This window comes from Bos mutus, chromosome 8 (assembly GCF_027580195.1).
Source record: "Bos mutus isolate GX-2022 chromosome 8, NWIPB_WYAK_1.1, whole genome shotgun sequence".
NCBI lineage: Eukaryota > Metazoa > Chordata > Mammalia > Artiodactyla > Bovidae > Bos > Bos mutus.
Window position 1 is genome coordinate 31,512,375 of NC_091624.1, and position 22,589 is coordinate 31,534,963.

At 38.9% G+C, this 22,589-nt stretch overlaps 1 protein-coding gene across 15 annotated transcripts in view; it reads right to left on the reverse strand.

Annotated features, from left to right (window-relative positions):
- Positions 1 to 2,390, reverse strand: part of AOPEP (aminopeptidase O (putative)) — a 355,565-nt gene extending 353,175 nt beyond the window's left edge. For 7 of the 15 annotated variants that reach the window (XM_070375361.1, XM_070375363.1, XM_070375362.1 and 4 more), the window contains exon 1: positions 1,463 to 2,386. In XM_070375361.1, coding sequence (XP_070231462.1) covers positions 1,463 to 2,238 — 776 coding nt within the window. In that variant the 5' untranslated portion in view covers positions 2,239 to 2,386. Of the gene's footprint in view, positions 1 to 1,462 lie in introns of all 15 variants that reach the window. The other 8 variants (XM_070375359.1, XM_070375358.1, XM_070375355.1 and 5 more) reach the window with 4 other exon arrangements.
- Positions 2,391 to 22,589: the final 20,199 nt, after the last annotated feature.

Genomic DNA, 22,589 nt, shown 5'->3' on the forward strand with positions numbered 1-22,589 from the left:
AGTCTAGTCTCTGTAGTAAACACAGAGAAGAAAGTTATGTTTGAGACCATGAATGAGTATTTCTTCCAAATACTGTCAATAGTTTCTTCTTCGCCATTACTCTAATTCAAAAATGAAATATCTGGAAGTATGAAAACTAGAATTTCCTAGTTAAATATTCAGAGACAGTATATTGTTAAATCTTATTAAAAGCTCATCTTTAATAATTTCCAAAAAATTTAAAGATACAATAAGAACATCTATTTCTTTCCTTCACAGACTCCCAAGAATATTCAGTAAGTAATTCTATAAACAAATCACTATGCTTTTCTACTGATGTAAATTTGCACTACCCTGCCCTATCCCAAAGGCTGCCTCAGATTCTAGCAGAAATAAGACAGGAAGTGAACTCATTCTGAGCAGGGAGAGAGACCAGAGCAGGAGGTAAGACTGGAGGCAAGGAGCGGGATAATGAGAGCTCAAACTCAAGGTGATGCTTTAAAAAAATATAATCTGAAAGGGTTTTTTGAGGGGGGTGAGTTACGGGAGAGATGTAAGCAATTTATCTAGACCACTGCCTTCATTAAGGGAGTCCTCTGCTATATAAGAAGGCACTTCAAAAACAAGCTCACAGAGAGAAACGTTCTTCCAACTAAGCCCTGCAATAATTACTGTATTGATTCACAGTACATTAGCACAAATAAATAGGTAAAATAATGAGGAATCAATAAAGTTTGACTTGAAAATTCTCAAATTCTAAAAACCCTAAACTGCTGGAGGAAGAGAAGAAAAGAATTGCCTATATACTCCCCCAACACTGACGTTTCATCAATTCTGCCTCTCCACACATAAAATCAGGAGTCCCCTTGGTGTCAAATACCCAGAATCACAGCCAAAGAAGCAAGTGTCAACTCAGCAGGACTGACTGTCACACTCCTCAGAAACAGATCTCCCCAGTGCTTTGAGGGCTCACTTTATATAATAACTGATGAAGTTCACGGAGGCATAGCTGCCAAGAGATGGATACAGTAAGAAAGTCACAAAGCAGAGCTGGCTTTATTTGGAAGCACTTTGCCAGAATTCACACCAACCCAACACAGCAACTATTTATTCCCTCGGGGAATATGAAGGAACTTTGGGAAAATATTTGCTCAAAGACACATATCGTTTCCATCTACAGTACTGGAAGTTGCTAGCAGAGATCTCAACAGAGAGCTAGGCTTGAGATTTAACCATTAAATCTGACTTTCAGTCTCCTAACTCAGAAATACAGGGGCTTAATAAAGTAATCTTTTTCATCTTCAGGGAAGTAATCCTATTAAGAGTTCAGCATGCCTGGGAGTTTACCTGTTTCCCTGAGGGTCGAAGGACTTAAGGTTAGATGGGTAATGCCACAGAATAAAGAGGAGCATCTTTGCAAAGGTTCATCTCCCAGTGTGTAAGATTAAAGACCAGGGAACTGCGGAGTACCCAGATAACCTACCTGCCACTCTGGTCTGAGGTCCATGTAACTGATCGCCCCTGGGGTTTGGTTCTGTATTGTATCCTTATGGCATGAGGAAAGTCAGTAGCTGTCTGAGCCCCTGTCTTCCTGATCTGTAAGCTCCAAGTGTCAGTGTCAAATAGGAGTTCCCCACAGCCAGGAGCCTGGCTGCAGCGAGCGTAATAGTCTAACTGCTCCCTCCAACGATCTGCAGGCAGAGCCATGAGTTCATGTACAATCTGATTCCTGAGCTTGGGAGACCTTGTAAATTTTTCAATACCTGGCACAGCAGCAACATCCACCTCCTCAACCTTTAACACAGATAAATCACAGCAGTCCAACACTAGCAAAAATTCCTCACTCCCATGATTCCCTGTGTCACAGCAGTACTTTGAGCTAGAAATCCCAGAAGCCTGTTCCTGGTTGTCATGGTTACCATCTTTACCAGAAGTATCTTTTTCACCTTTACCACAGATTACAAAATCATTATATCCTATTTTAGATGAGAAGGTCTTTGTATTTGTCACAGGAATCTGGCAGGGTTCAGGCATCCTAAATTTGCAGGCTTCATTTGACTCTGATGGGCAGGTTACCTCGGTGGAACTACTCCGTTTCTTGAATCTGTTTCCAGACTCGAGGAAAAGCACTATGGTGCCTTCAATGACTTGACTTTCAAAATCCACATCTAAATCCAGTACATAGTGTTTCACAAGTATGTGGCTGGTGTTGGCCACGAGAGGCAGGTCATCTCGAGAGGGATCCAGCTTTATGTCCATGGTAGTACTGTTCAAGAATTTTGGTAAAATCTCAGAAGGGGCTTCCTATTAGTCCCAGTCTTCCAGAGTCATAAATGGCTGCTTTCCAAAAAACACCTGATGTCACAAACTGGGGTTCCACAACTTTCATCCCTGATAAAGAAGAAAAACACAATCAGACAAAATCCCAAATAAGATCCTTTGCTCCTGCAACTGCTGCTTCTGCAAGTTGATTACCTCCTTAAATAATTCCACAGTGTAGTAGAAGCTCAAGGCTACAAGGCAGACTAATCTTTTTGGCTGACATCAAACTACATTATGGATTTCTAAAAATATTTCAGTTATCAGTGGAATAAAAGAGGCCTCCACAAAACCAGAAGAATCATGTTCCTAACTATTGTAGAACAGTCCTTGTCTTGGAAAAGAACGACTGTTGGGCAAAAATGTAACTGAGCATCACTGTACCCCTTGTTTTAAAAGATATTAAATGTATTTTTAATTTTGTGTATCAGAAAAAAAGTGATTGTTTTTCTACTGTGATTCTAAGTAACAGATGTGAATGAAGGCTAAATGGCCTCATACGTTTTATTCTTTGAGAATAATAATTTAATACATACAATGTAACTCCAGGGATTAATGTACTTTTCACATTAGGACTATTCTCATATCAGCACTTCCAGTAAATTACAGGAAAATGAGCCAATTTACCAGGAGTGCATTCGAAGTATTCCTTTGAGATTGTTCACAGAGATTTTTCAAATTTATAGTTAAATACTCAAGGTATATCATTACATCTTAATAGCTGAAAACCCATTAACATTCTGGATAATAGCCTTCTTGTGGCAAACAAAAAGGTCTTCTCATTGGAAAAAAAAAAGTATGCAAATACCTATAAAAGGAAGGAGAGAAATTAAAATGTAGAAACAGATGTTGTAATAAAATACCCAAGTTCTTCGTAAAAGTTCTGAATCAAAATGTAGTCTTATTTTAGAACAGCGATCCAACTAAAAGAAAAATTATTTTAAATTATTTCAGTCCCTGTTGTGTACCTAATTTCTTTCAACATATTTTAACCAAAAAATGAAAAAAAAAAATGGCAGAGGAAAGGAAATGAAAACTCTGACAAAGCAGATTTACTTAAAATCACTTTTGTATTTCTAAATATCAAGAGGTATTCTTTCATCAACTACAAAACAACATTACTTGTTTCACTTTTCAAGTAAAATTGAGCCCTCCCTTTTTATTGTTTAAGTCCTCCTCACTTTCCTTCTAACTTTATCTGCTCATCTCCTAGATTATTTCCTTTCCTTCTAGAATCTTATTTCAACAATTAAACCTATTGAATTTTCATTTTCTACCTCCCTACAAGCTATTTCCTCATCAAAATCTCACCTAGCCTTAAAAGGATCTGGCTTCTGGCAGACTTGTACAGTCTAGTTTCAAGCTATTTTCCTTGTCATGGAGACCACACCCCCTTCAAATCCTTGTCCTCTAGTCAAAGGGCATACTCAGGACTCCTCTGGTGGTCCAGTGGTTAAGATTCCAAGCTTCCACTGCAGGGGCCTCCGGTTCGGTCCTTGGTCAGGTAACTAAGATTCCACAGGACTCAATGGTGTGGCCAAAAAATAAAGGCCTGCTCAATCCACTGCTCCCTAAAGATGACCTGACACCTTACCTCCATGCTTTCTGGACTACTATGTCATGCCTGGAGTGCTCCTGGCTCCCACCTTCCATATCCATCTCCCAAATCTATTCTCCCTCCACATAGTTTAAGTGCAGTTGCCTCCTGAAACCCTTCCTGCTCCCTTCTCTCCCTCCCTCCCCCCACCAAACTGTGAGTGTTCATATACACTTTGACTTTTAGAATGATAAGAACCAAGAGTAATCAGGGATGTAAAAGAATAGTCTGAGATCACTTTATGGAGAAGCTGGCACACACACTCTGGGCTCCCAGGTGCTGCTAGTGGTAAAGAACCTGCAGGTGCTGTTAGTGGTAAAGAACCCATCTGCAATGCAGGAGCCACAGAAGAAACAGTTTGATCCCTGGGTTTGGAAGATCCCCTGGAGGAGGGCATGGCAACCCACTCCAGTATTCTTGCCTGGAGAATCCCATGGACAGAGGAGCCTGGTGGGCTACAGTCCATAGGGTCACACAGAGTCAGACACGACTGAAGCGACTTAGCACACATGCATGGCACACACTTTAGTCCTAGGAAAGTCAATGGGCAAAGGAAATAAGCTAGGGTATTTTCCTTTCAGCGTGAGAACTGAAATTGTCATATTATTTATAATAAACTTCAGTAAAGCTACTGGCTATATTTATGTAATTAGAAACAACAGATTGTTAAAACTTGACCCTGCTGGATTTTGGAGTTGCTATAATGTACTATTTTGTTGATTGGGCTATTAAAACGTTGTTTTTTGTTTAATTAAAAAATCCCTGGACACACATAAGGAAAACTCTGAATCAACTAAGAAAAGGGTTAACTTGGTGGCTGTCTAAACTATGAAATTTGAAAAAGAATACATTAGAATTTGTAATAACATAGATAAAACCATTTATTATCTAATAATAGAGTCCTAATGTGAAAGTTAATATAATTTAACAATAAAATATGTTGTGTAGAGTGGTTTTCACCACTTTTGTCCCTGGTGTCTATCCCTAGGCTACCTTAGAGCCCTGTCCATCCAAGACTGTTAATGCCACTTTGTCTGTCAACCTAACTGGAAATCTTTTGGTCCTCTTTATGAGATTTTTAAAAAGCTGAAGTGCATTTGATTAAAAATATTATATATAAGCTATAGGTGTATAACACAGTGACTCACAATTTCTAGAGGTTATACTCCATTTATAGTTATTATAAAATATTGGCTATATTCCTTATATTATACAATATATCCTTGTAGACTATTTTATACAAAATAGTTTGTACCTCTTACTCCTTTACCCTTATGTGCCCCTTCCCCTTCCCTCTCCCCACCCGTAACCACCAATTTGTTCTCTATATCCATGAGTCTGCTTTTTTTGTTGTTATATTTACTAGCTTGTTGATTTTTTCAGATTCTACATATAAGTGATCTCTCACAGTATTTGTCATTCTCTGTCTGACATTTCACCTAGAATTATACCCTCAAAGTTCATCCATGTTGCTACAAATGGCAAAATTTTTATTCTTTTCTATTGCTTCATAGTACTCCATTGTGTACATATATATACACCACACTTTCTCCCATTCAGTAGACTGTCTTTTCATATAGATAGATAGATACATACATACATACATACACACACACCACATCTATTCATCTGTTGATGGACATTTACATGGCCTCCATATCTTGGCAAGTGTAACAATGTTAATTAGAACACTGAGGTGCATGTATCTTTTCAAGTAACAGTTGTCTTTTTGGATATATACCCAGGAGTGCAATTGCTATGGTTGTTCTATTTTCAGAATTTTGAGAAACTTACATACAGTTTTCCACAGTGGTTACAACAATTTACACTCCCACCAACACTGTGCAAGTTTCCTTTTCTTCACATTCCAGCCAATGCTATTTGTGTTCTTTTTGATGACAGCCATTCTGCTAGGTGTGAGGTGGTCTTTCATTGTGGTTTTGATTTGCATTTCCCTGATGATGATGAGTGATGTTAAGCATCTTCTCTTGTAATCATGTTGCTTGTTTTTTATGTTGAACCATATGAACTGTTTATATATTTTGAATATTAACGCTTTATTGGTCACATCATTTGCAAACATTTTCTCCCATTCAGTAGGTTGTCTTTTCACTTTGTTGATGGCTTACTTTGCTATTTAAAAGCCTTTAAGTTAAATTAGGTCCCATATATTTATTTTTGCTTTTATTTCCTTTGTTTGGGAGATAGAGCCAAAAAAATATTGCTATGATTTATGTCAAAGGGTGTTCTGCCATGTTATTTTTCTAGCAGTTTTATGATTTTAGGTCTTACATTTAGGTCTTTAATCTATTTTATTTTTTGGAATAGTGTTAGAGAAGGTTCTAATTTCATTCTCTAACATGTAAATGTCCAGTTTTCCCACCACAATTTATTAAAGAGACTGTCTTTTCTCCCTTGTATATTCTTGCCTCTTTTGTCATTGATTAATTGAATATAAGTGCATTACTTTAGTTCTGGGCCTTCTACCCTGTTTCATTGGTCTATATTTTGCTTTTGGCCAATACCACTGTTTTGATTACTGTAGCTTTGTAGTATAGTCTGAAGTCAGAGAGTATGGTTCCTCCATCTCTGTTCTTCTTTCTCAAGGTTGCCTTGGCTTTTGGGGATCTTTTGTGTTCCCATACAAATGTAAAAATTTTTTGTTCTAATTCTGTGAAAAATACCATTGGTATTTTGATAAGGATTGCATTAAACCTGTAGATTTCTCTGGATAGTATATCATTCTAACAATATTGATTCTTCCAATCCACTGAACATTTGCTTGTGTCATCTTCAATTTCTTTCAGCATAGGATTTTCTATGAATAGTATCATGTAACCTGCAAACAGTGACAGGTTACATTTTTTCAATTTGTTGATGCAGTGTATTACACTGATTGATTTGTGGATATTGAAAAATCCTTGCATCCTTGGGGTAAATCCCACTTGATCAGGGTATATGATCCTTTTAAAGTATTGCTGGATTTGGTTTGCAAATATTTTGCTGAGGATCTCTGCATCTATGTTCCTCAGTGATATCAGTCTGTAATTATCTTTTTGTGTGTGTGCATGCTTAGTCACTCAGTCCTATGTGACTCTGTTGAAATCCCATGGACTATAGTCTGCCAGGCTCCTCTCTCCATGGGATTTCCCAGGCAAGAGAATACTAGAATGGGATCTTCCTGACCCAGGGATTGAAGCCATGTTTTCTGTGACTTCTGCATTGCAGGCCGATTCCTTACCTGGTAACTCAGCTGGTAAAGAATCTGCCTGCAATGCAGGAGACTCCAATTCGATTCCTGGGTTGGGAAGATCTGCTGGAGAAGGGATAGGCTACCCACTCCAGTATTCTTGGGATTCCCTGGTGGCTCAGATGGTAAAGAATCCACCTGCAATGCAGGAGACCCAGGTTCAATCCCTGGGTTGAGAAGATACCCTGGAGAAGGGAATGGCTACCCACTCCAGTATTCTAGCCTGGAGAATTCCATGGACAGAGGAGCCTGGTAGGCTACAGTCAATGGAGTCACAAGAGTCAGACATGACTGAGAGACTTTCACTTTTCCTTACCTGCTAAGTATTTGGGTGTGTGATATCTTTATCTCGTATCAAGGCAATGCTGGTTTCATAGGATGAATTTGGAAGTGTTCTTTCCTCCACAATATTTTGAGAAGGATAGGTGTTAACTCCTCTCTAAATATTTGGTAGAATTCACCTGTGAAGCCATTTGGTCCTAGACTTTTCCTTGTCAGAAGTTTTAAAATTACTTATTCAATTTCATTACTGGGAATTAGTTGATTCAAATTTTCTGTTTCTTCTGGTTCAGTCTGAGGAGACTGTATGTTTCTAAGAATTTGTCCATTTCTTCCAGTTTATCCAGGTTATTGGCACAGAGATGGTCACAGTAGTCTCATGATCTTTTCTATTTCTCTGGTGTCAGTTGTAACTTCTTTTTCATTTCTGGTTTTATCAACTTGGGCCCTCTCTTTTTCTTGATAGGTCTAGTTTATCAACTTTGTTTATCTTTTCAAAGAACTAGCTTCTAGTTTCATTGGTCTTTTCAATTGTTTTAGCTTCTATTTCATTTATTTCTGCTCTCATCTTCATTTCTTTCCTTCACTATCTTTGGGTTTTATTTGTTCTTCTTGCCATAGTTCCTTTAGGTGTAGGGCTTAAGGTTTTATTTTGCTTTGTTTTTCCTATAAGTTATGATATAATTTTTCCCAGGTTCATTGAGATATAATTCACCAACATTTTATTTTTTCCTTTCTCTTTTCTTTCCTGAAGTATAATTAATCTACAATGTCGTGTTACTTTCTACAACACAGCAAAGTGATCCAACGCACACACTTTTATATTCTTTTCTTTATGGTTTACCATAGGATATTGAACATATTTCTTCTGAACTATATGAATATAGTGCTATACAGTAGGTCTTGGTTGTTCATCCATTCTATATATAAAAGTTTACATCTGTTATAGAGATAGGTTGTTTATTTCAGATTTTACTATTTCCTGAGGTAAGCTTGTATCATTATACAATGCCCTCTGAGAACTGCTTTTGTTATGTCCTATAGGTTTTGGAATGTCTTCATTCTCATTTGTCTCTAGATTTTTCTTTTTTTAATTTCCTCTTTTATTTCTTCAGTGAGCCACTGGTTGTTCAGCAACATATATATAAAATTGTTTTAAGTTGCTGATCTCTTAATTTCAAATGCATTTTAGTAACCCAACATTTGTATTCTTCTCCCCTCATGATTACTATTTTTGATTATCATTGTGCTTAGTTGCTCAGTCGTGTCTGACTCTTTATGACCACATGAACTGTAGCCCACCAGGCTCCTCTGTCGAGGGGATTCTCAAGACAAGAACACTGGAATGAATAGCCATTCCCTTCTCCAGTGGATCTTCCCAACCCAGGGATCAAATCCAGGTCACCTGCATTGCAGCCGGATTCTTTACCATTTAAGCCACCAGGAAAGCCCATTTTTTATATCATATTTGAAATCTAATTGTTTTGTGTTGCCTTAACTGCTTATTGTAGATACAGATGATTTTACTAGTTTTGTCTTTAACTTTCCTAGTAGCTTTGTGCATGGATGATTTCCTACCTTTATAGTATGTTTGCCTTTATTGATGAGTTTTTCATTTTGTAATTTTACTTGTTTCTAGTTGTCGCCTTTTCTTTCTCATCTAGAGAAGTTCCTTTAACATTTGTTGTAAAGCTGATTTGGTGGTGCTGAATCCTTTTAGAGGATGCTTGCCTGTAAATGTTTTGATTTCTCCATAAAATCTGAATGAGAGTCTTGCTGGGTAGAGTATTCTTGGTTGTAGGTTTTTCCCTTTCATCACTTTAAATATATCATGTCATTCTCTTCTGGCCTGCAACATTTCTGCTGAAAAGTCAGCTGATAGCCTTATGGAAGTTCCCTTGTATATTACTTATTGCTTTTCACTTGCTGCTTTTAATATTCTCTACTCTTAAATTTTGTCATTTTAGTTACAGTGTGTCTTGGTGTGTTTCTCTTTGGGTTACTCCTATATGGAACTCTCTCGGCTTCCTGATGACTGTTCCCTTTCAGCTATTATGTATTCAAATATGTTCTCAGCCTTTTGCCTTCTGAGACCCCTATAATACAAATACTAGTGCACTTACTCTCAGAGATCTCTTTAACTGTCTTCATTTCTTCTTTTTCTTTTATCTGCTCAATGTCAGTGATTTCCTCTACTCTGTCTTCCATCTTGCTGATCCCATCCTCTGTATCATTAAGTCTACTGTTGAATCCTTCTAGTATATTTTTCATTTCACTTATTGTATTCTTTATCCTTGTTTGGTTGTTCTTTATACTTCTCTTTGTTAAACATTTCTAACTTTTCACTTTGTAAATCCATTCTTCTTTCAAGTTCTTTGATCATATTTGTGATGATTACTCTGAACTCTTTCTTGGTTAGATTACCAATCTGGAGACTTCACTGAGTTTTTCTTGAGTTTTATCTTATTCCTTTGTCTGGAATATGTTTCTCTGATGCCTCATTTTGCCTAAGTTGCTGTCTATATTTTTACTTACAAGGTTAATTATGTTTCTTGACCCCCAAAAAGTAGCCTTCTGTAGGAGCAGTCCTGTGTCCTAGTAGTGCATCCTCCTCTCATCATCCAAGCTGTATGTTCTAGGGGTTGCCCCATGAGGGCTGTGTGGGTCCTTCTGTTGTGGTAGGCTATGTAGGTGGTCTAGTAGTCTTTGTTGGCCCTAATCCACTTGATTGCCAGGCCCTGTGCTTGTGTGGAGGCTTCTGGCAGATGGTTGGCTGGGCATGGTCACAAAATGACTGACTGCAGAACCCCAGGGGACTCTGGGGATAGTGCAGAGTCAGGGTTCAGAAGATTCCAGGGCTGTTGATTCCCTACTGATGGATGAAGCCACGTCCTGGGATTAGTGTTGGACTATTGGCTCACAGAGCTGGGTCCTGGAGTCTGCCTACACGGCCCAGGGATCCCAGAGCTGGTGTCAGATCACTGGTGGGGAACGGCTAGTTCTTGACACAAGGGGTATGGTGTCTGGGATGTTCCAAAGCTTGTGTTTATGTGCCAATAAGCAGGGACAGGACCCAGCTGGTTTCAGGGCAGAGTCTGGCCTGCTCTAGGCAGGCTGGGTCCATAGGCTGTGAGATCACAGTTTTCTTGTATCTGGTGATTTGTATCTGGTGGGTGGACCTGGGTCCTGGCCTCTGGTGGGCAGGACAATACCTAGAGGCACATACAGAGGTGGCTGTGGATTCAGGAACTCTTCAGGCAGTTCATCTGCTGAGAAGTGGGTCTGTATTCCAAACCAGTTCATTGTTTCACCGGAGATGCTCCAGCACAGGTGCCTACAAACTGTTGGGTGGAGCCAGGCCTTGCAGCTAATGAGCTAGAGGAAGGGTTTCACAATGTTGCCTACCAGTACCAGTATCCACACAGTAGCAGCTCCCCAGTATGGGTGCCACCAATGTCTATGTCCCCAGGGTCAGCTGCAGCTACCCCTGCCTTTCTGAGAGACCTCCAAAACCATGGGTACATCTGGTCCAGGCTTCTATCAAATTACTGCTTTTCCGCTGGGTCCAAGAGCATATGAGATTTTATGTAGTAAATACTTTAAGAGTGAAGTTTGTTTCCCACTAGTCCTTTGGGATTCCTGAAATTAAGTCCCACTGGTCCTCAATGCCAAATGCTCTGGAGGCTTGTCTTCCTGGAGCAGGAACCCCAAACTGGAGAGCCCAATGTGGGTCTCAGAATACTCACTCCTGTGGAAGATCCTCTGCACTACAATTATTCTCCAGTTTGTGGTTATAGGAGCTGATTATATTATGAATCTGTCCCTCCTACCCATATCATTGTGGGTCCTTCTTTATATCTTAAGTTACAGAAGATCTTCTCTGATAGGGTCTGATCTTTTTCAGTGATGATTGTTCTGAAAATAGTTGGAATTTTGGTGTGGTCATGAGAGGAAGTGAGCTCAGGGTCTTTCTACTCCATCATCTTGGCCCCCATCTATAAACATCTTTCAGTGGATTCTTGAGTATACTCCATAGACAGGCAATTCTAAACCTTATCTTCTTTTAACTTTCCAAATCCATGCCTGATGACTCATTCTCGGTTGATTAATTTGTTCTCCTACCTAACTGTGATGATTTTGAATCCCTGAAACTCCATTATACCTCAAGGATTTCCAGTTCTCTATAATTAGTGCCCTCTTTCTGATTCAGAGGAAATATATTGCCTTTTCTAGATTCAGAGAAAACATAATAATCCCTTTTCACCAAAGCCAGTTCTTTCCCCCTGCATTCTAGCTTTTGGAGCCTGAGAGAGAGAAATAAACAGAACTCTTCTTGCCAATCCAAATTCTGAACATACTGAGAAATAAGATAGGGTGTGGCAAAGGGAGACCAAAATATCACATTATTGATGAAAACTAAACTGAATGATATGACTTGGTGTGGAAGTCAAAGGTACCTAAAAACCAAATCCTCAAGTTAGATTGGTCACAGGCAATGATGGATCAGGTCAAAGCTCCCAAGAGAGCAGGTATCCTCAACAGGTAAAACTCAGGGCCTGGAGACATAAGAAAAACAGTCCTCTGTGGTCAGGGCTGCTGCCAAAAGCAAAAGGGAGGAACTGAGCTGAGCAGAGCACACCTAGTTTCTTCTTTCAAAATTTACCAGAATAAGTCACTCTACCTACCTTAAAGGAGAAGTAAAATGACCAGGAATGTTACAGTGATTAAGCTCCCTCCACAAGAAAGGAAACCTCAGAAATGGAAAAGAAGTATTTTTCCCAACACTATCCCCTTTCACTAATTTGGAATGTTGTTTCATTCGACATTTTTCTCTTGCCAACATTTGTCCCTCTCCATGCCTCCGTCACGATAATCACAATGCTGTGATCACTCACCTAGCCAGACATCCTGGAATGTGAAGTCAAGTGGGCCTTAGGAAGCATCACTATGAACAAAGCTAGTGGAGGTAATGGAATTCCAGTTGAGCTAATTCAAATCCTGAAAGATGATGCTGTGAAAGTGCTGCACTCAATATGCCAGCAAATTTGGAAAACTCAGCAGTGGTCACAGGACTGGAAAAGGTCAGTTTTCATTCCAATCCCAAAGAAAGGCAATGCCAAAGAATGATCAAACTACCGCACAATTGTACTCATCTCACACGCTAGTAAAGTAATGCTCAAAATTCTCCAAGCCAGGCTTCAACAATATGTGAACCGTGAACTTCCAGATGTTTAAGCTGGTTTTAGAAAAGGCAGAGGAACCAGAGATCAAATTGCCAACATCCGCTGGGTCATGGAAAAAGCAAGAGAGTTCCAGAAAAACATCTATTTCTGCTTTATTGACTATGCCAAAGCCTTTGACTGTGTGGATCACAATAAACTGTGGAAAATTCTGAAAGAGATGGGAATACCAGACCACCTGATCTGCCTCTTGAGAAACCTATATGCAGATCAGGAAGCAACAGTTAGAACTGGACATGGAACAACAGACTGGTTCCAAATAGGAAAAGGAGTACAACAAGGCTGTATATTGTCACCCTGCTTATTTAACTTATATGCAAAGCACATCATGAGAAACGCTGGGCTGGAAGAAGCACAAGCTGGAATCAAGATTGCTGGGAGAAATATCAATAATTTCAGATGTGCAGATGACACCACCCTTATGGCAGAAACTGAAGAGGAACTCAAAAGCCTCTTGATAAAAGTGAAAGAGGAGAGTGAAAAAGTTGGCTTAAAGCTCAACATTCAGAAAACTAACATCATGGCATCTGGTCCCATCACTTCATGGCAAACAGATGGGGAAACAGTGGAAACAGTGGCTGACTTTATTTTGGGGGGCTCCAAAATCATTGCAGATGCTGACTGCAGCCATGAAATTAAAAGATGCTTACTCCTTGGAAAAAAAGTTATGATCAACCTAGACAGTGTATTAAAAAGCAGAGACAGTACTTTGCCAACAAAGGTCCGTCTAGTCAAGGCTATGGTTTTTCCAGTGGTCATGTATGGATGTGAAAGTTGGATGTGAAGAAAGCTGAGTGGTGAAGAATTGATGCTTTTGAACTACGGTGTTGGAGAAAACTCTTGAGAGTCCCTTGGACTGCAAGGAGATCCAACCAGTCCATCCTAAAAGAGATCAGTCCTGGGTGTTCATTGGAAGGACTGATGCTGAAGCTGAAACTCCAGTACTTTGATCACCTCATGCGAAGAGTTGACTCACTGGAAAAGACCCTGATGCTGGGAGGGATTGGGGGCAGGAGGAGAAGGGGACGACAGAGGATGAGATGGCTGGATGGCATCATCAACTTGATGGACATGAGTTTGGGTGACCTCCGGGAGTTGGTGATGGACAAGGAGGCCTGGCGTGCTGCGATTCATGGGGTCGCAAAGAGTCGGACACAACTGAGCTACTGAATTGAACTGAACTGATGCCTCCATCCTATTACCAACGTTTCAAACACCTCCAAGGCCACCATTTTTTAAAACAAAGCATTGCAACATACACATATATCAAAACATTATGTTATACACCTTAAAGTAATATAATGTTATGTGTCAATTAAATCTCAATGAAACTGGAAAGAAAATAAGCAAACAAAACCCATATCTGGTCCTTCTGTCCATTTTAACTAGTCTACTTCATGGAATTCTCAAGCTGAAAAATTCCTTAAGGTTCTCTTCTAACACTCTAGTTTTACAAATAAAGATAATGACGTCCAGAGAGTAAAGCAATTTGCCCAACGTCAATTTCTGATGCTTTTTCACTTGCTGATACTTTTTCTTGAAATTCTCATCCTCCAGCTCTCATGATCATTTCCTTTACATTGTACAAGTCATAAATCAAATGCTAAGACTCTCTTCCATACCTCCACTCTACCTTTTTAAAAAAATTATTTTCTTTCAGTTTTGTGGACTAGAATCAATACAGAATATAATAGCTTTGGGGGAAAAAAGGAGAATTTTTAAGCAAACCCAGAAGACTCAAAAGATCACCATTACCTTTGCATGGTTTCCAGCCTAAGTTACGTATAATGTATAAGTCTACTAAAACCGTGTTGCTATTACACTTATTTCTTACTTGCCCTGGATTTATGAATCATCTAAATATTTCTCTGCAAGTAAATAACTCTCACTGGTATCAATCAGGGTCACAGTTCCACATTTAGGGAAGAACTGAACTGACTGTGGTTGCAAACGCATATATCTGGCCACCTCAAAAGGCCTCTCTCAGCAAATAGTAACCATATTTCTAAGCAGTTCTTTGACTTCAGCACTTTTTGCTATTATTGTGTTTCAATTTTAAATGCCAGTCCATCTCACTAAAGCATTTTTCCATTCTCTGTCATAAGCCATAACATATAAAATTCCCCCCTTTATCAAACCCAATGGTTAGTTTCCAGTGGCTAACCACTGCTGCTTCTAAAATAAATGTACTATGTGGTGTGTGTTTTAAATGCTTAAATGATTGTCTCAGCAACACCATTAGAGGCTTTGAAAGATTTACTGTACAGTGATATTTTTCTTAAGAAAGGTGGGGTGTTGGGGAGTAAATGGGAAAAGATTAAATACTAATAAATAGAGCTATAGTACAGCAAATAAACTGTCTTATCACCCTTAATCACCAAAACAGAAATGAGCACATTTACAGATGTGTGAAACAGATTCCATTCTGGAACGCTCCAAATCCTCTTTCTCCTCTCAAGCTGCGAAGCCCTCTGTATCACTCTCATGGCCCTTGACTTCCCTGCCTCGTTTTACAGTTACCTCCATCCTCCAGCCATCCTCCAAAGGCCTATAAAGAATTTGGGACTCCTGACCTCTGTGTTCATGACTATGTTAAGTAAAATACCATGGATATAGTAGGTTCTCAACAAATATCTGTGGAATTTGACATCTGAGGACATTCAAAGTCTAGTTATTTACAGAACATGAATTCTGGTTTGCATACGTTCTAGAAGAAAGTTACTGCTCAAACATCATCTTCCAGATAGCTCTCATCTCTCCTCAGGCTATATCTGTACTTCTTTCTGCCATACCTCTTTTCTTGTAGGCAATTCAGGGGAAAAGGAGAGATTTTTCCATATGTGCTTACTATGTAGCATTGGGCATACTGGGAATGGTTACAAAATACTTAATTCTACAGATTACTTGTTCAGAGGAAGTCAGTTTTCTTCTATTGCAAGTGTGTTCATTCTTTAGGATACAGTGATTATTCTTAATGAAAGTCAGGAATTAAGTTACCAACATATACTGCTTCTGGGGATGGTTCCTCAGACAGTCAAATGCATATAGTCATAGGAACACAGCTTGTTGATGTGAAATTTGCTAATTTTAGAAAAAGAAAGAATCTGAGAAGTACAAGATTCATTATTTATGAAACATATGAAGTATAATTCATTACTTATGAAGTATAGAAGTACATTATAGGGGACTGGAATGCAAAAGTAGGAAGTCAAGAGATACGTGGAATAACAGGCAAATTTGGCCTTGGCATACAAAATGAAGCAGGTCAAAGGCTAACAGAGTTTTGCCAAGAAAATGCACTGGTCATAGTGAACACCGTCTTCCAACAACACAAGAGAAGACTCTACACACAGACTTCACCAGATGGTCAATACTCAAATCAGATTGATTATATTCTTTGCAGCCAAAGATGGAGAAGCTCTATACAGTCAGCAAAAAAAAGACCAGGAGCTGACTGTGGCTCAGATCATGAACTCCTTATTGCCAAATTCAGACATAGATTGAAGGAAGTAGGGAAAACCATTAGACCATTCAGGTATGACCTACATCAAATCCCTTATGATTATACAGTGGAAGTGACAAATAGATTCAAAGGATTAGATCTGATAGAGTGTCTGAAGTATTATTGATGGAGGTTCGTGACATTGTACAGGAGGCAGTGATCAAGACCATCCCCAAGAAAAAGAAATGCAAAAAGGCAAAATGGTTGTCTGAGGAGGGCTTACAAATAGCTATGAAAAGAAGAGAAGCGAAAGGCAAAGGAGAAAAGGAAAGATATAAGCATCTGAATGCAGAGTTTCAAAGAACAGCAAGGAGAGATAAGAAAGCCTTCCTTAGCAATCACTGCAAAGAAATAGAGGAAAACAATAGAATGGAAAAGACTAGAGATCTCTTCAAGAAAACTAGAGATACCAAGGGAACACTTCATTCAAAGATGGGCACAATAAAGGACAAATGGTATGAACCTAACAGAAGCAGAAGATATTAAGAGGTGGCAAGAATAAACAGAAGAATTAAACAAAAAAGATCTTCACAACCCAGATAATCATGATGGTGTGATCATCACCTAGAGCCAGACATCCTGGAATGCAAAGCCAAGGTGGCCTTAGGAAGTTTCACTACGAACAAAGCTAGTGGAGGTGATGGAATTCCAGTTGAGCTATTTCAAATCCTAAAAGATGATGCTGTGAAAGTCCTGAACCCAATATGCCAGCAAATTTGGAAAACTCAGCAGGCCACAGGACTTGAAAAGTTCAGTTTTCATTCCAATCCCAAAGAAAGGCAATGCCAAAGAATGCTCAAACTACCGCACAATTGCGCTCATTTCACACGCTAGCAAAGTAATGCTCAAAATTCTGCAAGCCAGGCTTCAACAATATGTGAACCGTGAACTTCCGGATGTTCAAGCTGATTTTAGAAAAGGCAGAGGAACCAGAGATAAAATTGCCAATATCCACTGGATCATTGAAAAAGAAAAACACCTCTTCTGCTTTATTGACTATGCCAAAGCCTTTGACTATGTGGATCGCAACAAACCATGGAAAATTCAAGAGATGGGAATACCAGACCACCTGACCAACCTCCTGAGAAATCTGTATGCAGGTCAAGAAGCAACAGTTAGGACTGTACATGGAACAGACTATTTCCAAATAGGGAAAGGAATTGCAAAGAGTCGGACACGACTGAGCAACTGAACTGAACTAGAAGTACAAATGTATTATGTTAGAAATGTCATGCTAACATATTATTTTGCAACTTATTTCTTTCACTCAATAGTTGTGAACTATAGCCATGCAAATGGAAATAAATCTAGCTTAGTTAATTGCTGTTTGCCGTTCCTATTATGAATACTCCACAATTTATCCACACATTTCCATACTGATAGATATTTAAGTTCTTTTAAACTTTTATTATTACAATGTTACAATGAACATCCTTGTACATGACTCCTGGTACACATGCAAGTGTTTCCTGGGCAAAGCACCTAAAATTTTATTTTGCCTAATATCAATACTGTCGCACATGCATTAAAAAAAATTTTTTTTCCTGAGACACTGACATATCTGCTATATACTTTTATTTTTCACTTCTCTGAGTTGTTTTGCCATGAGTACCTTTTTTAAGCAACGTTGGGCTGTATTTTTAAAAATACACAGTCATTTTTGACAACTGAAAATAATTTTACATTTATCATGATTATAACAGTAGTAATCTCAACCAACTTATTTTGTGTTTTCTATTTAACATGACTTTATTTCTTAGCTTTTACTTTTCTACTTGTTGAATTTTTCTGAATTCTCTTTTTCCTTCTAGTGTTTCATAGCTTATACAATCTATTTCTTTTCTTGAAATATGTGAAGAATCAGCATGCAATGCAGGAGACCCAGGTTTGATCCCTGAGTTGGGAAGATCCCCTGGAGAAGGGAATGGCAACCCACTCCAGTATTCTTGCCTGGAGAATCCATGGACAGAGGATCCTGGTGGGCTACAGTCCATAGGGTGGCAAATAGTCAGACACTACTGATTGACTAACAGTTTCTCTTCTTGAATATGACTACATGAAGTCAATCTCTGAAAAACAAAAGGACCCTAGAAAGTCTTATCCTGAGTCCTTCATCTTCCCTACTCTATTTCAGCTTCCATATTATTGTTCCTACTATCTTACTATGACAGTATTTTTAACCCTCATCCAACTTAGGAAAAAGTCAATACTTCTTTGTTCACAAGTTTCCTTGCCATGATGGATTCCTACATTTCACTCCTCTTTCAGGGTTCAATTTTACTCCCGTTACTACTGCTACATGACAAATTAACCCAAAATTTTATGCTTCAAATAGCAACCATTTTATTACATTCTTTATACAGATAAAATATATTTACTATACACCATATATATTACTCAGGCCATTTTTATGAATCTTAGGAATTTGACTATGGCACTCAGTGGAGAATAGGCTTGTCTGGGAAGTCTGATGATCAGAGTGGTTACAAAATATCTCTTGAACATGAAAATCTCAGAATAGTCAGAAACCTTACATGGCAACTGGCAGCCTCCAGAGCAAACGTCCCAAAGAACCAATTGAAAGCTGAATGAATTTTCTCATCTAGCCTCAAAAGTCAATGTGGTATTATTTCCACCACATGCTATCGGTTTTGAAAAAGTGTCATATGGCCAGTCCACAGTCAAGAAGTGGGAATTCAGCTCCATCTCATGATGTGGGGAGTGGTTAGGTCACACTGGAGAACAGCAAGTAAAATGGTAGATCCTGTTATGACCCCTTTTAGAAAATAAAATTTGCCAATTTCCTTTTTACTTAAGTATAACTTTAGTAATTCTTTAAGGACGAGTCTGGGAATGGTAAACTCTTCCAACACTTGTATGTTTGAAAATGTCCTTAACATATCCTCACTATTATATGATCATTTAAGTGTAGAGCTTCAGGTTGACAGTTATTTTCACTTAGCACTTTAACTATATTACTTACTATATTCTGACATCTTTTTTTCTGATAAGAAGTTTGTAATTAATCTGCATTTCTTGATATGTGTCTGTTTTTCCTCCCTAGAAGCTTTTATGTCCTTTAATTATCTTTGGGTTTCTACAGTTTCCTTCAATATATCTAAATGTGGATTTATTTTTACTTGGCTTGCACAAGATAGACACAGTGTGCTCCTTTAGTTGGAGGACTCAGGAATTCTTCCCATATATGGGAAGTAGACAGCAGATTTCCTTGCCTCTCTTTTGGAACAGTGTAACAGAACTTTCTTTCTCCACCAAATATAAGGATCTCCCTAACATGGCTTCTGGCTTTAGGCAAATAATTCAGTTTTAGTTCTCCACATATACTGAGTCCATGGCTGGGTATCCCTTCCTTGGTGGAGATCAGGCTCCCCTACTGCTTATACCACCCCCGCCTCCATCCCCAACTAGCTATTAAGGCCTATATCTATTCTCCTGTGAGAGTCTCTTAGGTTAGGCTCCTATTCATCTATTCATCATACTGACTTTACATTTTCTCTCCATTTTGGTCAACTAAGATAACTTTCTTGGTTTCGAATTTTCATTTGTGTGTCTGTGTATACATGTGTATGTTATTATTTTCACCCAGAATATCTAAACACCTGGTATTGGGAGGGGGACTTCCTTTTAACTCAGTGAATCATATAGAAGGCCATGGACCCAGCTATACCACTTAAATAGTCCATACACACAAGTCCTTTGTCTCAAGAAGTTTTTATGAAGGACATGGTTCACTGAATAATACTAAAAGCACCAAATTACAGATACCCATTAATCATCACAGAAGCCTGGAGAGATGATTAAACATTGAAAGGATAAAAATATGTGCAAAGACAGGGAACTCTACTCAACACTCTGTAATGGTCTATATGAGGAAAAGAAAAAATCTTAAAAAACATTGGATAGGCACTTTCCTGGTGATCTAGCAGTTAAGACTTCACTTTTCAATGCAAAGGATATGAGCTGGATCCCTGATCGGGGAGTTAAGATCCCACAAGCCTTGGGGTCAAAAACCAAAACAAAACAGAAACATTATTGTAACGAATTCAATAAAGACTTTAAGAAATAAAATACATTTTTTAAAAATTAAAGAAGAGTGGATATATATATAAACATAACTGATTTCCTTTGCTGTATATATGAAAATAACACAAAATTGTAGATCAACTATATTCCAATAAACTTTTTTTAAAAAGAATATGTGCAAAGAAAGAAGCCAAGATACAGAGAAATCTGGATTATAAATTTATTCATTCAACTATTCATTCAACAAATATGTGGAATCATCTTCAATATTTTCTTTGTCTAAGTAACTCTCATTTTTCCTACATCTTTCCTTATCTCACTGATTAAGTCAAATTCCCCTATTATTAAATCTCATGGCTCTGTGCACTTCTTCACAACACAAAGAAGTTTTAGCTTTTATCTGTTTGTACGATTATTTAATTATTCTTCCTCCCAAATGAAGGGGAATGCCACTTCTGATAATAGTGGAGTAGCTTATATCAGACCAATCCTCCCATTCAAAGCACTTAGAAGCTCTAGACAACAACAAAAATCTAAAGGCACATGTGACTGGGAATCCCCAGGGAATCTGACTTTGAAGGTTAGTGGGATTTGATTACAGAATTTCCACAGGACTGGGGAAACAGACTCTTGGAGGGCACAAACAAAATCTTGTGTGTGCCAGGACCCAGGAGAAAGGAGCAGTGATCCCATAAGAGACTGAGCCAGACTTTGGCTGAGAGTGTTTGGGAGTCTCTGGTGGAGGCATGGGTAGACAGTGGCCTGACATGGGGTCAGGGCACTGGAAGTAGCATTCCTAGGAGGTGCAACATGTTGTCATAAGTCCTCCTGGAGGAGGTCACCATTAGGCCAAACATAGAGACTGCAGACTCCAGGATGGGCCGTCTCAGGCCAAACTACCTGGAGGGAACACAGGCCCACACATCGGCAGGTAACTGGATAAAATATTTATTCTGCATGGCCCTGCCCACCAGAGCAAGACCCAGCTTTCCACACAGCCAGTTCCTCCCATTAAGAAACTTGCACAAGTCTCTTATCCACATCCGTCAGAGGGCAGACAGAATGGAAACCACAATCACAGAAAGCTAACCAAACTGATTATAGGATCACAGACTTGTGTAACTCAGTGAAACTATGAGCCATGCCATGGGGGCCACCCAAGATGGATGGGTCATGAGGGAGAGTTCTCACAAAAGGTGGTCCACTGGAGAAGGGAATGGCAAACCACTTCAGCGTTCTTGCATTGAGAACCCCATGAACAGTATGAAAAGGTAAAAAGAAATGACACTGAAAGATGAACCTCCCAGGTCAGTAGATGTCCAATATGCTACTGGGGAACACTGGAGAGATAGCTCCAGAAAAAATGAAAGGCTGAGCCAAAGTGGAAACAACACGCAGTTCTGAATGTGTATGGAGGTGAAAGTCCGATGCTGTAAAGAACACTGTTGCATAGGAACCTGGAATGTTAGATCAATGAATCAAGGTAAATTGGAAGTGTTCAAACAGGAGATGGCAATAATGAACATTGACATTTTTGGAATCAGTGAACTAAAATGGACCAGAATGGGTGAATTTAATTCAGAGGACCATTATATCTACTACAGTGGGCAAGAATCTCTGAAGAAATGCAGTAGCCCTCATAGTCAACAAAACAGTCCAAAATGCAGTGCTTGGGTGTAATCTCAAAAACAACAGAACAATTTTGGTTCATTTCCAAGGTAAACCATTCAACATTACAGTAATCCAAGTTTATGTCCCAACCACTAATACCAGAGAAGATGAAGTTGAATGGTTCTGTGAAGACATATAAGACCTTCTAGAAGTAACACCAAAAAAAGATGTCCTTTTCATCATAGGAGACTGGAACGCAAAAGCAGGAAGTCAAGAGATACCTGGAATAACAGGCAAGTTTGGCCTTGAAGTACAAAATTAAGCAGGGCAAAGGCTAACAGAGTTTGCCAACAGAATGCACTGGTCATACCAAACACCCTCTTCCAACATCACAAGAGATGACTCTACACATGGACATCACCAGATGGTCAATACCAAAATCAGATTGAGTATATTCTGTGGAGCCAGAGATGGCGAAGTTCTATACAGTCAGCAAAAACAAGACTGGGAGCTGACTGTAGCTCAGACCAGGAGTTCCTTATTGCAAAATTCAGACTTGAATTGAAGTAAAGAAAACCACTAGGCCATTCAGGTATGACCTAAATCAAATCCCATATGATTATACAGTGGAAGTGACAAAAGATTCAAGGGATGGGATCTGATAGAGAGTGACTGAAGAAATACGGACAGAAGTCTGTAACACTGTGCAGGAAGCAGTGACCAAAACCATTCCCAAGAAAAAGAAACGCAACAAGGTAAAATGGTTGT